General features: G+C 43.3%; 1 protein-coding gene across 2 annotated transcripts in view; it reads left to right on the forward strand.

Moving 5' to 3' along the window:
- LOC137616608 (ankyrin repeat family A protein 2-like) overlaps positions 1–17,568 on the forward strand; it is a 106,773-nt gene extending 89,205 nt beyond the window's left edge. For both annotated transcript variants that reach the window (XM_068346509.1, XM_068346510.1), the window contains one exon: positions 16,578–17,568. In XM_068346509.1, the coding sequence (XP_068202610.1) occupies positions 16,578–16,627 (50 nt within the window). In that variant the 3' untranslated portion in view covers positions 16,628–17,568. The remainder of the gene's footprint in view (positions 1–16,577) is intronic.
- Positions 17,569–17,866: the final 298 nt, after the last annotated feature.

Consider the following 17,866-nt stretch of genomic DNA (forward strand, 5'->3'; position numbering starts at 1 on the left):
TTCCCCCCGCTCTCGGTGCCAGGACGATACTGCCTCTCGTTCTCGGCGCCAGGACGATTCTGTTTCTCATTCGAAACACCAGAACGTTACCGCCTCGTTTTTTGGGCTCAAGCTATGTCGTCCTGATGGAAGTTCCTAAAGGGTAGCTTCCTTGGGTATATAAAACTACGGCGATATTCCCAGAGAATTTACCTTAAGGTACCCAGAATTCTAACTCCTGGAGCGAATATCCCTAATAAAAGAACCAGGGATATCGCGAAATATCAGAGGACGTATTCTTGACACGCCACATAGCAATCTGCACCCCAAACAGAGTTAACACTTCGTAGGGGTCAATTGGCAAGAAAACGAAAACGAGAAAGAAAAGGAGAGCCGCTCGCAAGGTATCTCTCCTCTCCCGTTTCGTAAGCGTGCATTGCGCCGCTCACGGCGCCATCTGTATTCCTTTTTGCGTAGCTCAACAACTTGGTATTTTTTCCCTGTGTTTCTCGCAATTCTTGGATTATTTCAACTTATAATGCTTTCTCCAACTTCTTCTGCTTCTGATAAGTTGAGTATTATTTCTTTTATGTATAAATGTAAGCTCTTGGTAATTTTAAAAGTGATTTGATAGTGATATCGTTGTTACAAGAGCTGTTGCCTTCCGGAGGCGTCCTGGACGCTGTCGCTCGCTAGGTATGAGTTATTTAGTTAGCCAGAGCGACGTTCCCGGCTGTTTTGCTTTAATAATTTTAGCTGTTTAGCGTTACATAGGATTTCTTTATATGATGCTTTGAGTATTTTTGTTTTGGCGAAGGATTTGCCGATTCTGGCCTACGCTAGGCCTTGTAGCCTAGTCGTTTGGCCCTAGTACAGTGAACCCTCGTTTATCGCGGTAGATAGGTTCCAGTCGCGGCCGCGATAGGTGAAAATCCGCGAAGTAGTGACACCATATTTACCTATTTATTCAACATGTATATTCAGACTTTTAAAACCTTCCCTTGTACGTAGTACTGTTAACAAACTACCCTTTAATGTACAGAACAATTAATGCATGTACTACAGTACCCTAAACTAAAACAGGCACAAATATTAAAGGTGATTTTATATCAGGCATTTCCTAAACATGCTAAAAAGCACGATAAAAAAATGGCAACCAATGTTTTGTTTACATTTATCTCTGATCATAATGTAGAAACAAACTGGAGGTAGAGCTTTGCTTATTACCCAGACATATTTCCCATACTTTTCCCTTAGAATTACATCACATCTTCCTACTTTAGATATATATATATATATATATATATATATATATATATATATATATATATATATATATATGTGTGTATATATATATATATATATATATATATATATATATATATATATATATATATATATATATATATATATATATATATATATTTATATGTATACACATATACATACCTACATATATACATAAATACATGCATACATATATATATATATATATATATATATATATATATTACTGTATATATATGGGTTATGGAAAAAATCCGCGAAGTGGTGAATCCGCGATGGTCGAACCGCGAAGTAGCGAGGGTTCACTGTACTTTCCTGCATGATATTAAGATTTCCGAGTGTTTTTAAAAATTTTATTGAAGCTTTAGGCAGTTTTATACATTTAAGATTATGTTGATTTCTTCCAAGATAGTATACGAGTGAGTTTCGGTGATTTAGGTAATCGATTCTCTTTGCGCCTAGGCTAGTTGTCTGTGGGGCCTTAGTATACTTTCTCACACTCCCCGGTTGCTCTCTTCTCTCCGGAGAAGGTGTGCAATCCCTTTCCATCTGTTTAAGTCTTGGGCTTAACCCTAATGGTTTATCTGAATTGACTTCAGATACAACTATATTAGGGTGTTTCTGTTCCTTCCTTTTTCCAGTAAGTCTGGCTTCAGGGAGGGGGCAGGACATCAGAGTTTTTAGTCTGAGTCTGTTTATGTCTAGCTTGTGGTTGAGATTCCCTCGCTAGACTGACAACAGACATAGGAGGCTTAGCCTCCTTAGTTCACTTTCGAAGGTTTCTGTACGAGATGATTCCTTCTTCTTGTGATCTAGCAGACTAGTCCTGTGTTGTTGTTCTCGGTGTGGTGGATAAGATCCTCTTTTCCGTGAATAACAACGCCTTCCTTGCTTTGGTTCCGAGGGAGGTGGCAAGTATTGCTGGCCTCCCTCCTCGGATCTCCCCTAGGCTAAGATGAGTTTTCTTGGCTGCGGGTGATTCATTATCAGACAAAGGTTGGCAGGACCCTCTTCTCCCTTTCCCCCTCTTTCCTTTGTGATGGCCTAGCCATTGCATTCCTGTCCGTCATTCTACATCTGTACCTAGCATAGGTTAGGATGTGGGGTTGATTAAGTCCCTTGCCGGCCGGCAAGGGTCTTCTACTTTGAGTGCTGCCCAGACCTCCCTTGGTCTCTCATCCATGTTTGTCTGTAGAGCCAGATGGCATTGGTCAGGAAGCCTGAAGTTATATTCTCCCCTTCCTTATGTGCACTCTTTCGGGTTGCCGGGTTATGAGGTAGTACAGTCTCTTATCCCGGCATCCATTCTGTTTTCTTCTAGTGTTGTACCCTAGCCCGGCTGCCGGCCTGAGTGGCCGGCAGCCGGGCAGTCGGAGTTCTCTGGTTCTTTTGCTGCCGGCCGGCATTGGTTGTATACCTTTGCCGGCCGGCATTGGTTGTATACCTTTGCCGGCCGGCTATATATCACACCACTGTCTGCTGGCCGCTACGATTGGTGGCCGGCAGCCGGGTGCTATCTTGTGTAGTTGCCGGCCGGCACATGCATTTGAACCAGCGTTCTTCCACCTTATAGTTCTTAAGTAGTATACTTTGGAACTAGTTAAGGTGTGTGCCGGCCGGCACACTACCTTCTATACTGTAGCTAGTATTTTTCAGTATAGTATATACTGTAGGGAGGAAACTATAGTATAGTATTTGTTACAACACTAAGTTTTTCTAACACTTTTGTGTTGTCTCGCACAACCCTTTGGTGTAACCTTACAGATAAAGAAAGTGAGTTCTTTCTTGTCTACTATCCAGCATTTTAAAATAATTTTTTGGGTGTGAGCTACACCTGTTTCCTCTGGAAATTATTCATTGGTTGCTCTAGAATAGATTAACCATACGATTTTATTATCTGGAAGGTTGCAGCAATTGACTGTGCGGGAAATACAAGTGTGTGTGTCTTTCCTTTCTAGTTTAGTTGTGCTAAGCTATGTATATCCAGTGATACGTAGTTCACTTGATACTCATGGAATTTTCTTCTCTTTACAGGAGGACCATCCGAAGTGTGGAAGCGTTTTCTGCAACGTCCGCAGCAAGAACTTCTGCGGACATGATTTGTGTAGGAGGCACGCAGCATGCGCAGTCTCCAAAGGTGATCTCCGGTATTGGGACCCGCAGGTATGTACTGTGTGCACAAACCTGATTACTGAGGCTTTTGGTTCCCCTAAGACGGCGGAGTCAAGGGACGCAGCAAGGGAGAAGCTTCGTACCTGGGTAAGGGGCTTCCAGAAGAAAACTTCTGGGCCCTATCTTCCAAGTGAGAAGATGAGGAATTACCTTTTTCCCAGGGCGTCAGCTGATGCAGTGATTCCCCAGCCTCAAGTGGAGATACCAGTGGTTTAGATCCCGGTGGATGCTGAAGTCGCGGATGCCCTGCAGGACATCCAATTGGACGATAGGATGTTGGAGGTGTCCGAGCGTCTGGAAGATGACCTTCTGGCAGAAGACCAGAATGAAGAGCAGGCTCCAGACAATGAAGAGGAAGAGGTCGACGAGGTGTCGGCTACTCCGGTTCAGGCCCCTGAACCTATTCCCTCAACATCGTCCTCTCTTCCAGATGAGCTGGGAAAGACCCTTTCCTCCATCGTTGGAATGATCCAACAGATACAGAGGGAGAATAATGAGAAGGCGGCTGCAATGGAGCTGGAGATGCGGAGACTTGCAGCATCACGCGGGCCCCAGAAGAAGCTCAGCGTGAAAGACCTTCCCTTGTGCTCAGATGTCAACCCTTGGAAGTATGCTGAGCACATGCCTATGACGACGGGAAAAATCGTCATTTCGGAGAAGTTGGGCTCAGTCCCCCTTGAGGAGGTGGAATTCTGGCCCAGCTAGGAGTCGTACCCGAACTGTTATGTCCGTCTAAGGAAGGAACCAGCCTCAAAGGAAGAAATAGAGCCGAACGAGGTCATAGTTTTGGACCACGCTAAGGCTCAAGCTTTATTGTCAAGCTAGATGAAAGAGAGGGGCTTCTCGAACTCGAAGGTACCTGCTTTGAGTAAGAAGCACCCTTCTTTTGTGTCCTCTCTTTCTAGAGCCTTCCCCTTTATGCAGAAAGGGTTTACGGCTGTGCTGAAAGCAGTCGAGGCAGGTAAGCCATGCCCCTCCTTGGAGGAGTGTAAACCTCTGTCTTTGGCCCTACCCATGGACCACAAGGACTGGAAGGACGTCCATCTTACCTTCTCAGTCGGGAAGTTGGAGGCTGATATTGCCGGACGTCAGTTCGGTGAGAACCTCCCCAAGCTGTCTGACTTTCTCTTGCGAAGGGAGCTTGAGACAAAAGAAAGACTTGCTGCCTCAATGTCTCATCAAACAACTCTGGAGACAATGGCAAGTGACCCCAAGGTCCATGAGATGTTCATGGTAGTGGCTAAGACACACCTAGTCACAGTGACGAAAGACCTTTATAGCTTCGTCAAAGCTAGGAGGGCTTGTAGGGAGTTCGTGTTCGCCTCGGCTGCTGTGAGGCACGAGCCAAGGAAGCTAATCTCCTCCAACATTTGGGGCAAAGACCTCTTCCCTAGTGAAGCGGTCAAAGAGGTTGTAGATAAGGCCGCCACGGAGAATAGAAACCTTCTCCAGAAGTGGGGCCTATCCCTCAAGAGAAAGTCTTCCCCGGATGAAGGTCCCCAACCAAAGAGGAAGACTAAGAAGACTAGGCTACCCTCTCGGCCAGCCAAGCCATTCAGACAGCAGCAGCAACAGCAATTTCCTATGCCTACAGTGCCCCAGATGGTGGCACAAACCCCGACCACGTACCAGTGGGTACCCCAAGCCGTGTCGACGCAGTCTCCGGCATTTAACCTAGCGTTCGAAGGGCAGTCAACTACCTTTCGAGCGAAGCCTAGAGGAGCAGCCAGAGGTTTGTCTAGACGCCCCTCAAGGGGGAGGGGATTCAGGGGTGGTCGCGGTCAAGGAGGCAAGACCTCAGGACAACAGCAGTCAAAGTGAGATGATACCGGTAGGAGGGAGACTTCAGAATTTTCGGGATCGGTGGACCTTCGATCCCTGGGCCCACAGCCTACTCAAGAATGGACTGGGTTGGAGCTGGTACAGCACTCCACCCCCATGCCCTCGATTTTTCCAACACTCCACCCCCGTTCTGGAGGAGTACATTCAAGAACTGTTGGAGAAAAGGGTAATCCGAAGGGTAAAGTCCATCAAATTCCAAGGGAGGCTGTTTTGTGTTCCCAAGAAGGACTCAGAAAAACTCAGAGTCATTCTGGACTTGTCGCCACTCAACAAGTTCATCGTGAACTGCAAGTTCAAGATGCTAACACTGCAACACATAAGGACCTTACTGCCCAAGAGGGCATTTACCGTCTCCATAGATTTGTCAGACGCCTATTGGCACGTTCCAATCAATCGTCAACTCTCCCCCTACCTAGGGTTCAAGCTACATCGAAGACTCTACGCCTTCAGAGCCATGCCATTCGGGCTAAACATAGCCCCAAGGATCTTCACAAAGCTTGCGAGCGTAGCTCTCAAACAATTACGCCTAAAGGGAATCCAGGTGGTAGCCTACCTGGACGACTGGCTAGTGTAGGCAGCATCCAAGACAGAATGTTTGCAAGCTTCCCTACAGGTGATCCAGTTCCTAGAGTATCTAGGCTTCAAGATCAACAGAAAAAAGTCTCGACTTTCTCCATCTCAAAAGTTCCAGTGGTTTGGAATCCACTGGGACCTAGTGTCACACCAACTCTCCATCCCGGCGAAGAAGAGGAAGGAGATAGCTGGTTCTGTCAAGAGACTTCTGGATTCCGAAAGGATATCAAGACGCGAACAGGAGAGAGTGCTGGGTTCTCTCCAGTTTGCCTCAGTAACAGACCCGGTGCTGAGAGCACAGCTAAAGGATGCAACCGGAGTTTGGAGAAGTTATGCATCAAACGCGCGAAGAGATCTGATAAGACCAGTTCCGCTTTGTCTACGTACGCTTCTCAGGCCTTGGCCCCAAGTCAGGCAACTAAAGAAGTCGGTACTTCTTCAGCCACCTCCCCCCTCGTTGACTATTCACACAGACGCCTCGAAGGAGGGGTGGGGAGGTCATTCTCATCGGAAGAAGGCCCAAGGGACTTGGTCCAATCTATTCAAGACATTTCACATAAACTTTCTGGAAGCTATGGCAGTACTCCTTACCTTGAAGAAAGTCTTCCCTCGTCGCTCGATCCACATAACGTTGGTGCTGGACAGCGAGGTGATTGTGAGATGCTTGAATCGACAAGGATCGAGGTCACCACCACTCAACCAGGTGATGTTGGCCATCTTTCGACTGGCGGAAAAGAAGAAGTGGTACCTGTCGGCAGTTCACCTTCAAGGAGTCCGCAATGTGACAGCGGACGCTCTATCCAGGTTCACACCGATAGAGTCGGAATGGTCCCTAGACACAGGATCATTCTCCTTCATCTTGAGTCAAGTCCCAGAACTGCAGATAGACCTCTTTGCGATGAAAGACAACAAGAAGTTACCCCTTTACGTGTCCCCGTACGAGGATCCCTTGGCGGAAGCAGTGGACGCGATGTCCCTCGACTGGAACAGATGGTCCAGGATTTACCTGTTCCCTCCTCACAACCTTCTGTTGAGGGTCCTCAACAAACTGAGATCTTTCAAGGGAGTAGCGGCAATAGTGGCTCACAAGTGGCCGAACAGCGTGTGGTTCCCTCTAGCATTGGAACTACGGCTGAAGTGTCTACCGTTACCAGATCCAGTTCTGACCCAGCGAGTCCAGAAGTCGACTGTCTGCGCTTCATCACAGAAAACCCGGAACCTGCAGCTCATGATTTTCTCTCCCTAGCGGTGAGAAAACGTTTCGGGATTTCAAAAGACAGTACAGTATAGACTTCCTAGAGGAATGTAAGTGCAAATCTACTAGAAGGCAATATGAGTCATCTTGGAGGAAATGGGTGGCCTTTGTCAAGGCGAAGAATCCGCAAAAGATCTCGACGGACTTCTGCTTATCTTTCTTCATCCACCTCCATGGTCAAGGGTTAGCAGCCAACACAATATCAACGTGTAAATCTGCTTTGACAAGACCCATTTTATATGCCTTCCAGGTCGACCTCGCTAACGATATTTTTAATAAAATTCCGAAAGCCTGTGCTAGGCTCAGACCTTCAGCACCTCCAAAGCCCATTTCATGGTCTTTAGATAAAGTTCTTCATTTCGCTTCACTGTTGAACAATGAGGAGTGTGCTTTAAAGGATTTGACCCAAAAAGTTATTTTCCTATTTGCACTCGCGTCGGGGGCCAGGGTTAGTGAAATTGTAGCCCTCTCAAGAGAGGAGAGTCGTGTTCAGTTCTTGGATGGGGGAGAACTGAACCTGTTTCCGGATCCTACGTTTCTCGCCAAGAATGAGTTACCCACCAACAGGTGGGGTCCCTGGAGAATCTGCCCTCTGAAAGAAGATGCATCTCTATGTCCAGTGGAATGCCTAAAGGTCTATCTTCGTAGAACTTCAGACTTCAGGGGTGGTCAACTATTCAGGGGAGAAACATCAGGCTCAAATTTATCACTGAAACAACTTAGGGCGAAAATCACCTATTTTATTCGCAGAGCGGATCCAGACAGTACACCCGCAGGTCACGATCCGAGGAAAGTTGCCTCATCCTTAAATTTCTTTAATTGTATGGATTTTGAACATCTTTGTTCATACACTGGCTGGAAGTCTTCCAGAGTGTTCTTTCGTCACTATGCGAAGCAAGTGGAGCAACTAAAGAGGTCTGTGGTAGCAGTGGGTTGCGTCGTTAACCCTGCTGTTTAACTCTGCGAGGAACAGTGGATTTAATTGGGACGATTAATTCCGGGGTGAGTGTGTAGTTACGAACTGTTCTACAAACTAAGTGTTAGGGTACTGGGTTGCCCACATTGACTGTTCCACTTTCAAAGGTGAACCTAGCATAAGTGCAGACATGTGTGCCGAGCGTTTCCAACGCTAATGTAACTGATTAGTAATACTGTACAGACTTTTATAATTTTGATACCTCGGTATGTTAAAAGTGGCGCTAATGTTTTTCTTTCAGATAAACAAGTTTCTGTTTACTATCATGCTTATGCTTATTTGTTGGTTATCCTCCTCTTATATTTATATAATGGTTGTTTAACCTGTTTTATTTATTGTTTGTCAATAAACTAGTTCTTGGGAACCTTGCGTCTCCTTCACCTGTGTCAATTTATTTGATATAATTTTGCATTACGTTCTATGTATATTTATCTGGGATAATTCTAATAGATTGTTCCTTTATGCAAGCATTCGTTGCATTGGTTTATGCTTTCCCTTGGCGGGAGGACTCCATGCCCTGAGGGGACGGTGGCGGATATGCAAGTTTTCCGCCTACTCGGATATAAACCTTTGTCCAATCCGGTATTGAACGGAGAACTGGTCGATATTTCATATTGACCCAGTGGTTCTTTACAAACTATGCTTTACATGATATAGGGTGAGACCACTATATTGGCTTGTCTGTTATTCATACATAGGTACAGTATATGTACTCTTCGAGACTTTTCCAGAGTCTAGTAGGACTCTTCCCTGTAGGGGGCAGGAAGCACTAACATGATCTATGGTTAGTTGAAAAGATGTATGACGGTAACATCTTGGGTCTCTAGGTCTAGTTGGCCGGGAAATACCTTCGGGGAGTACGGCACGTTTTGAGAATCCACAGATACAGTAATGCTCTGGTATACTTCCATCAGGACGACATGGCTTGAGCCCAAAAAATCTATTTTTGGGTGAGATGGCCATGTCGTCCTGATGGACCCGCCCTTCCCTTTCTTTTAAAGGGCTGTAGGTCCCCTCCCTACATACAGTATCTGTAGCACCTCGTGTATCGCTACAAGGAATACAGATGGCGCCGTGAGCGGCGCAATGCATGCTTACGAAAAGGGAGAGGAGAGATACCTTGCGAGCGGCTCTCCTTTTCTTTCTCGTTTTCGTTTTCTTGCCAATTGACCCCTTCGAAGTGTTAACTCTGTTCGGGGTGCAGATTGCTATGTGGCGTGTCAAGAATACGTCCTCTGATATTTCGCGATATCCCTGGTTCTTTTATTAGGGATATTCGCTCCAGGAGTTAGAATTCTGGGTACCTTAAGGTAAATTCTCTGGGAATATCGCCGTAGTTTTATATACCCAAGGAAGCTACCCTTTAGGAACTTCCATCAGGACGACATGGCCATCTCACCCAAAAATAGATTTTTCGCTTCGCTTAAAATCTGTTTTTCAGGACGAAAACAGCCTGCCTTATCCGGATGATTCCGTTTCTCGTCATCGTGACGATATCGCTTCTCGTCATTGTGACGATACCGCTTCTCGCCGACAGGATGTTAGCAGCCCTCGGCGCCAGGATACAAACAGCTCTCGGTGCCAGACTGCTTGCAGCCCAACTCTTCAAGATGTTATCCTTGAGCAGGACCTCGAAGATATTTCGGAAGAGGAAGAAAAACCTGCCGACTCTACTAGTGATTATAAGGTTCTTTCTCGCTCTCTTTTGGAACTTTATGGGGAGGAATTTCAACCTTCGGCCCCTCGTTCTCCTCAGTCTCAATTTACCAGGAAGAAAGCTACAAAGTCTTTGGCCTTCATCAAAATGAAACTTTCAATTTCGGTCAGGAAAGCTCTCGCTAAGGTGGATGATTGGATGAAGGAATGGAGACAAGCTGTCAAGACCACCTTTTCTTTCCCACCATCTCGGCTTGCTTCCAAGGCCGGTATGTGGTATGAGACAGGGGAACCTTTGGGGTTAGGAGTGCCTGCCTCCTCCCAAGGTGACTTCTCTGCTCTTGTGGACTCAGCAAGAAGGCATGCTTTAAACTCTGCCAAGGTGATGTGGTCCATGTCGGAGCTTGATCACCTCGTCAAGGGAATTTTCAGGGTTTTCGAGGTTTTTAGCTTCCTGGACTGGTCTCTCGGGACTCTGGCCAGGAAGACTGAACTCCTGGAGGACATGAAGGACCTGACGAGTATCATGTCCTGCATGAACAAAGCTCTAAGGGATGGGGCGAATGAATTGGCTTCCTTTTTCTCAGCAGGGGTCTTAAAGAAGAGGGCCCTTTTGTGCTCCTTCACCTCTAGATCTGTGACTGTTGCCCAGAAGTCGGAGCTGCTTTACGCCCTTTTTTCACGTCATCTCTTTCCTGAAGCTCTGGTCAGAGATATCTCCCTTTCTCTGGCACAGAAGGCTACTCAGGACCTTTTGTCTCGGTGTGCTAGGAAAACCTTACCTGTTGCTCCTGCTCCTCTGAAGACGGAAGAGAAGAAGTTTCAACAGCCCTTTCAGGGCAGTACCTCCTCGAGAGCAGATTTTAGGGGGAGAATACAAGAGTCAGGGCCAAGGACCAGCAGAGGTGCTTTTAGGCCCCGGTCCAAAAAATGAGATGGAAGTCCTCCAGACACCAGTAGGGGCAAGACTGTCTCGTTTTTGGCAGTCTTGGAAAAGGAGAGGGGCGGACACCTGGTCCCTCTCGGTCGTCAAGGAAGGTTACAAGATCCCCTTTTTAAAGAAACCACCTCTCTCAGACACTCCCCTAGCCTTAGTGGCTCAGTACACCGACGCGGGGAAACGAGAAGCTCTTCTGGAGCTAGTCGACCAGATGTTGGTCAAGGGAGCAATAGAGCCAGTTCAAGACCTTACCTCCCCAGCCTTTTACAATCGCCTGTTTCTGGTTCCCAAGAACTCGGGTGGATGGAGACCAGTCCTAGATGTCAGCTCTCTGAACGCCTTCGTGGAGAAAACAAAGTTCTCCATGGAGACGACTCAGTCAGTGCTGGCTGCAGTTCGTCCAGGCGACTGGATGGTATCTCTCGACCTGCAGGACGCTTATTTTCACGTCCCCATTCATCCGTCTTCAAGGAGATATCTGAGATTTGTGTTCCAGGGCAAGTGCTTCCAATTCAGGGCACTTTGCTTCGGTCTCAGCACAGCTCCCCAAGTTTTCACCAGACTAATGGCGAATGTGGCAGGCTGGTTACACCAGGAGGGGATAAGGGTATCCTTCTATCTAGACAACTGGCTGATCCGATCACAGTCGAAAGAAAAATGTCTGGAGGACCTACTGAAGACATATACGATGACTCAGGACCTGGGACTCATTGTCAACTGGGGGAAATCTCAGACCGAGCCGAATCAGACTATTTTCTATTTGGGGATAGTTCTGAATTCAGTTCTTTTTCGGGCTTCTCCCTCCCAGGAGAGGCAGACCAGGTGCCTAGACAAAGTCAAAGAATTTTTAAAGAAACAGGAATGCTCAGCGAAGGAGTGGATGAGTCTGCTGGGAACTCTATCCTCCCTGGAGCAGTTTGTCCCATTGGGGAGACTGCACCTAAGGCCTCTGCAACACTTCCTCGCAAAGGTTTGGAACAGAAAGATCCAGGAGGACTCTTTTTCTTTTCCCATACCGACAAAGATCAAGGATCTTTTGATGTGGTGGCTGGACCCAGTTCTGTCGGGAAAAGGGATCTCCTTGTTCAAGAAGAACCCCGACCTAGTGTTATTCTCAGACGCGTCTGAGTCAGGCTGGGGAGCAACACTAGGGAACAAAGAGGTCTCAGGTATTTGGGAAGGGAGTCAGATCAGTTGGCATATCAACAGGAAGGAATTGATGGCCATTTTGTTAGGGTTAAAGGCCTTCAAAACCTCGGTGTCAGGAAAGACTGTGGAGATCAATTCCGACAACACCACAGCTCTCGCGTACATATGGAAGCAAGGGGGAACTCACTCCCTCTCTCTGTTCACAACTGCGAAAGAGCTTCTCCTTTGGGCGAACGAGAACAAGACTCAGCTGTTGACGAGGTTTGTTCAAGGGCAGAGAAACATCAGGGCAGACATGCTCAGCAGGAGGGGACAAGTTCTTCCCACAGAGTGGACTCTCAACCCGCATGTCTGTCAGAGCCTCTGGAAGTTGTGGGGCAGACCTGTAATAGACCTTTTCGCCTCCAGTTTGAACAAGAAATCCCCAACTACTGCTCCCTAGTCCCGGACGAGGAAACTGTTGCAGTGGACGCCTTCTTGATGGATTGGACGGGGTTGGACATGTATGCCTTTCCCCCGTTCAAGATCATCAATCTGGTTGTCAGAAAATTCGCTCTCCTCGATTCGGGACGAATGATCCTAGTGGCTCCATTCTGGCCTGCAAGGGAATGGTTCACCGAAGTGGTAGGCATGCTGATGGACGTTCCAAGAACACTCCCACCAAGTCCAGATCTTCTCAGACAACCCCACTTCGAGAGATTTCATCAAAAATCCCTCGTTCTCAATCTGACTGCCTTCAGACTGTCGAGAAGCTCGTTAGATCTCAAGGCTTTTTGGCACAAGCGGCGAAAGCTATTGCCAGAGCAAGGAGGATCTCTTCACAAAGAGTCTACCAGTCAAAGTGGGAGACCTTTAGAGCTTGGTGCAAGAGGCACAAGGTTTCCTCGTCCTCTACCTCTCTAAGCCAGATTGCAGACTTTCTTTTGTACATCAGGCAGGATGCTAAGCTGGCTGTTTCTACCATTAAAGGTTACAGGAGCATGCTCTCAACTGTCTTTAGGCATAGAGGCTTAGAGTTGTCTCAGAATAAACGTTGCAGGACCTCATTAGGTCCTTTGAGATGATGAAGCAGGTACAGTTAAGACCCCCATCTTGGAACCTGAATGTGGTGTTTAAGTTTCTGTGCTCCAAGAAATTTGAGCCTATCTTGCAAGCCTCTCTTCAAGATGTGACTAAGAAAACCCTCTTCCTTTTGACTCTAGCGACTGCCAGAAGGGTCAGCGAGGTCCAGGCAATCAAGAAGCGTGTAGGCTTCAATCAAGATGGAGCGGTTTGTGCCTTAAGGTTCGACTTTCTCGCCAAGAACGAGAACCCTTCGAAACCCTGGCCCAGGACTTTGGAAGTCCCTAACCTCACGAATCTAGTGGGTCAGGAACAGGAAAGCCTCCTCTGCCCGGTTAGGGCTCTCAAGGCTTATTTGGCCCACACTAAGAACGTGAGGGGTGCATCCAACTCGTTATGGTGTTCGGTGAAGGATCCTCAAAAAACCCCGTCAAAGAACGCTTTGTCCTTTTTCCTGAGGGAAACTATTAGGGAAGCCCACCTCTTATGTGAGGAAGAAAACTTCGCCCTGTTGAAGGTACGGGCTCACGAAGTAAGAGCCATTGCTACCTCACTGGCATACCGGAAAAATATGTCAGTTAGGCAGATCATGGACGCAACGTTCTGGAGGAGCAACTCTGTCTTCGCTTCTCATTACCTCAGAGAGGTAAGAGTGGACTATGACAAGTGTTATACCTTGGGCCCTTACGTAGCTGCGGCTTCTGTATTAAGCAAAGGAGTTACTACCCCCACTCAACCTTAGTTTGTGTACATGTATATAAGTTTGTGTTTATTATGGTTGTCTGAGGTCCTCGTCTTGTGGTACGGTTCCCTCAGTCCAGATAGATAGCTTATATCTATTTCTGCAAAGTTAGATGGTTAGTTTTAGTAAGGTTGCAAGTTCTTTTTTATTATATGGGGCGAAGGTAGTTTCTGAAGTCTAGTCAAGTTGTTGGTCCTACCCCTTTGACAGACTCGATTGAGTTGTTTGCAGTGTAGCAGGTCTACTCCTGGCTGAACACTCCTAAGGGAAAGCGACTCTAGAGGCAGTAACCTTTGAAGTCAGCTACCTTAGCAGGTAAGGAATCAAGGTGTTTTTTCTCCTACAACTCTTTTGTTGTTTCCCCAACTATGTTTTTCTGTCTGTTTCCTTCCTCCAAATGTGTGAATCAGCTATATATATATAACAGCCAGGTAAGTACTATTCATAAAAATGGAGTTTTTATGATAAAACAAAGTTTTATGAATACTTACCTGGCAGTTATATATATTTCAAAGCCCACCCACCTCCCCTCAGGAGACAGGTTGGGCAAAGATAATCTGAGGAACAGAAAATGGGAATGATTCCAGGTACCACCCTGTAAGGGTTGTTAACCATCTAACCACACAACCACCACAAGGCGGTTGCCGCGATTTTCGATTAAATTCTGCCGAAGTCAGAGACTCAGCTATATATATATAACTGGCAGGTAAGTATTCATAAAACTTTGTTTTATCATAAAAACTCCATGTTTATTTTGGAATATTAATTTGGTGCTAATTCTCAATTAATCATACTCCAATCAGCATCAATGACCATTGTTGTTATGATGCCAGATAATTATCAATCATTCATTCATTAGTTAGTCTTATTTAGGATAGACTATGTTAGCCCTATATATGAATTAGGATTTGGATCTACTGTACTTTGAAGTGTTTAGAACCAACATACACTTGAGCCGTAAGATTTTGTAGTTGAGCTATTAGATCTCAGAATATATCAGTTTCATGTCAAAGCAAGGAGCCATGTTTGTCCTTACACTGAGATTTTATAATGATGCGAAGTGCTTTGAAAACCCTATCCACCAATTCTCAAACGAAGATCTTCAAACTAAGTTATGTATATATGAATAAGAATGGACCTCCGTTTTAATTAGAGCGAATTGGCTATTGTAATCTACAAACATCAGGATGAACCTTATTCAACAATATGTTTTTCGTACAGTTTGGATAATGAAAAAATAATATGCTTCCTCTTTTTCATTTATCAAAGAGGTAACTATACTCCAAATCACCATAAACAGTATACCTTGAAGCATATTCAATAGATAGGTAGGTAGTTACTTTGTTATTTATACTGATGGCTTTAAATCTTTGATAGGTGCTGGTTGTGCTGCAGTTTCCTTAGACAAAATAAGTCTTTCCTCATTACCAACAGAATCATTAGTGTCTACATCTGAACTATGAGCCATTTTGTTATCTATTAATATAATTAAAACAATTGTAGGTAGGCTAAATCTTAATATAATTCTTTTTTATTTGGAAAGGGATGGAACCCTCAGAGGTGACATTCACAAAAGCCAACTGGTATTACAAATTAAAAAACTCCATAACAGATTCTGCTGCTAAATCAGCAGTAAATTTCCACAACTTGGAGTTAAACTCCCAGTTAGAGATTATGTAACTACAGTAAAGTATTTTATAGTAAGAAAATGACATACTGATGCATGTGTAAACGATGAATCAGTAATTGATGAATTGAAACAAATCAAACCAACCATCTCTCCATGGAATAATCAGACCAGAAAGAATAAGAATTGAAGTACTTTTAGCAAGATTGGAAATTGGTCATACAAGGTTGACCCATGGGATTTTACTTTGTACTCTTCTTGAGATAGTAGTTCCCAACGCCAGTAAGTGTGATACAATTTTAATTATAGGATATATTTTTCTCTGCAGAGTTTTCAAAAGACAAAAAGATTTTTGTTTCTATCAGAAAACTATGACAGTTTAATGGATTCTGAGAATTTCTCTTTTTAGGATTTTAACATTTTTAAGGAACACACATAAGGAATAATATTTAGATGGCAGTACTATATATAGCAGATTTATATGTATTTTCTGATAATTTTTCATTATTTTACATTATATAATTTCCTCTCTAATTTAGAAGGGTCAATTCTACAAGAGTCTATTTCAACTCAGTGTTTGATAATTTCCTTTTCTAAAAATAACCTTTCAGTACATTGCAACTTGATGGTTGTATAGCGATCTCATGAAGTACTGTAATTGGAAGTAAAGAAAATAATTTTATCCATCTTCATTTTAATTTTTGTAACAAGGTCATTAAGTTTATAATACCACATTATTAGGATTCTATTTTTTTTTTAGTGTAAGCATGGAAATAATAGATTTTAGTTTCATCAAATTTTTTTCTTAAAAAGTTCCATTATTTTCTCATAATTTTATTTCGTATATTATATACATGCTCAATTCTATTTCTTGTTTCCTGAAATACATTATTAACAGTGTTTTGATACTTGGAAGAAAAATTTAGGTGTCATGAAACCTTATTACAGTAGCGTTGAAATTTTTAGAAAATTTAATACTGAAACACTTGGACTAGTGTAATTATTGTGCCACAGAGTTTTGCAGTAGATTACAAAATAGAAAATATATTGTGTTGCTTTTATATTTTGGTAATAATTTGGCACATTGTTAATTAATAAATAGATTTGGTACTTTAAAACCATATTTCCATTTTATTGCATTAACTAATAAAACATGTGGATTTTGGTGATTTTTATCCCTTAAAATTAATAATCGATTGAAAATTAGGAGTGAATATTTGTTGCAAATTAGTAAAAAAACTTACATTTATATTTGAGTGGTGTTGTGCTCTTAGATAGCAATAAGGAAGGTTAATATTAGGCTTTTTTACTCAACAGTTCAGCTGGTGATGGAACGTCATCTTCTCAAGCTGTTCGAGCCTTCTTGAAATTACACAATTCATAATTTGCAAATATCTTGATACTTTATTATTATCTTTTAAATTGATGATGCTTTTCATGTGGCCTGTCGTTTAAATTTTTTGTTGCTCTTATTCTGTATTTTATCTGTACTTTTTATTAATGACTATTACCTATTTAGTTCATGAGTGTTATGCTAAATTTATGTATTTAACTGCATTTATAGATGAATTATTTCCAGATTAGAGTAGTCATCAAGTGAAATTTTTTTTCTCAAGCAAGAATCCATCCTTCTAAATGATGGGGCTGGCTGGGTTAATTTTCACTTTATGCTTTGATCTTGAAATTTTTATCAGCAATAGAGGACCTTATTTGCATAAATTTAGGCTTAAAAATAATTGATGACCCTTTGGATCATGATGCTATATATTTTTTTCCTAAAAGTGATATTATTTTGATGATTTATACCTGCAAGCCTATGGGCTACAAGCCTTGGTGTGCAAGCTTTTCAACCTTAAAACTGAAATTGAAAAGTGTTTCTCCCTTATTTTCCTCCCATAAAGAGGAAGATAGAACCTGGTAGTGCCATCACATTAAGTACTTCATTCTTTTCTACTGTACCAACATCGATGTCTGAAACTCCATCATTTCGTTTACATTTTTTAGTCAGCCATATTCCCCTTTTTGGCAAAATTTAGAGCAAGGTTAGCAGGTATGTCTTCCTCTAATTTTAAAAATACGTTTGTGTATGAAATGCAGTGTGAACAAGGTATTATTTAAGGGAAAAAAATCCCCATCACTCTATGTCATTTGTATGGGTTACCTATTTTATTTAAATCTTAGATGTTTGGAATATGCTGATTGTTTCAATATGTTTTTGGCAGATCATGTCAAGTTATTGTTCAAAAGAACATGTGATTGGGATGTAAAACATAAAGGAAAAAAATGAGAATAAATCAATGGAAATCTCTGTGTAGGTTTCTACCCCTTTGCCTAGTCATATTGATGTTGGTAGTGGTGAACGACAAAGTGAGAAATCAGATGTCTGGGTGGAAACTGATGGGATTAAATCTCAATTTTTTTCCCACTATATTCTGAATTTTTTTTCCATGTTTATTCAATAGATTTTTTCTTATAGCAATACAAATACCATATTATTATTATTATTATTATTATCATTATTATCATTATTATCATTATTATTATTATTATTATTATTATTATTATTATTACAGTATTATAATTATTATTCCGCGGGGGCATAAAAA

Source organism: Palaemon carinicauda, chromosome 22 (assembly GCF_036898095.1).
Source record: "Palaemon carinicauda isolate YSFRI2023 chromosome 22, ASM3689809v2, whole genome shotgun sequence".
NCBI classification, from domain to species: Eukaryota; Metazoa; Arthropoda; class Malacostraca; order Decapoda; family Palaemonidae; genus Palaemon; species Palaemon carinicauda.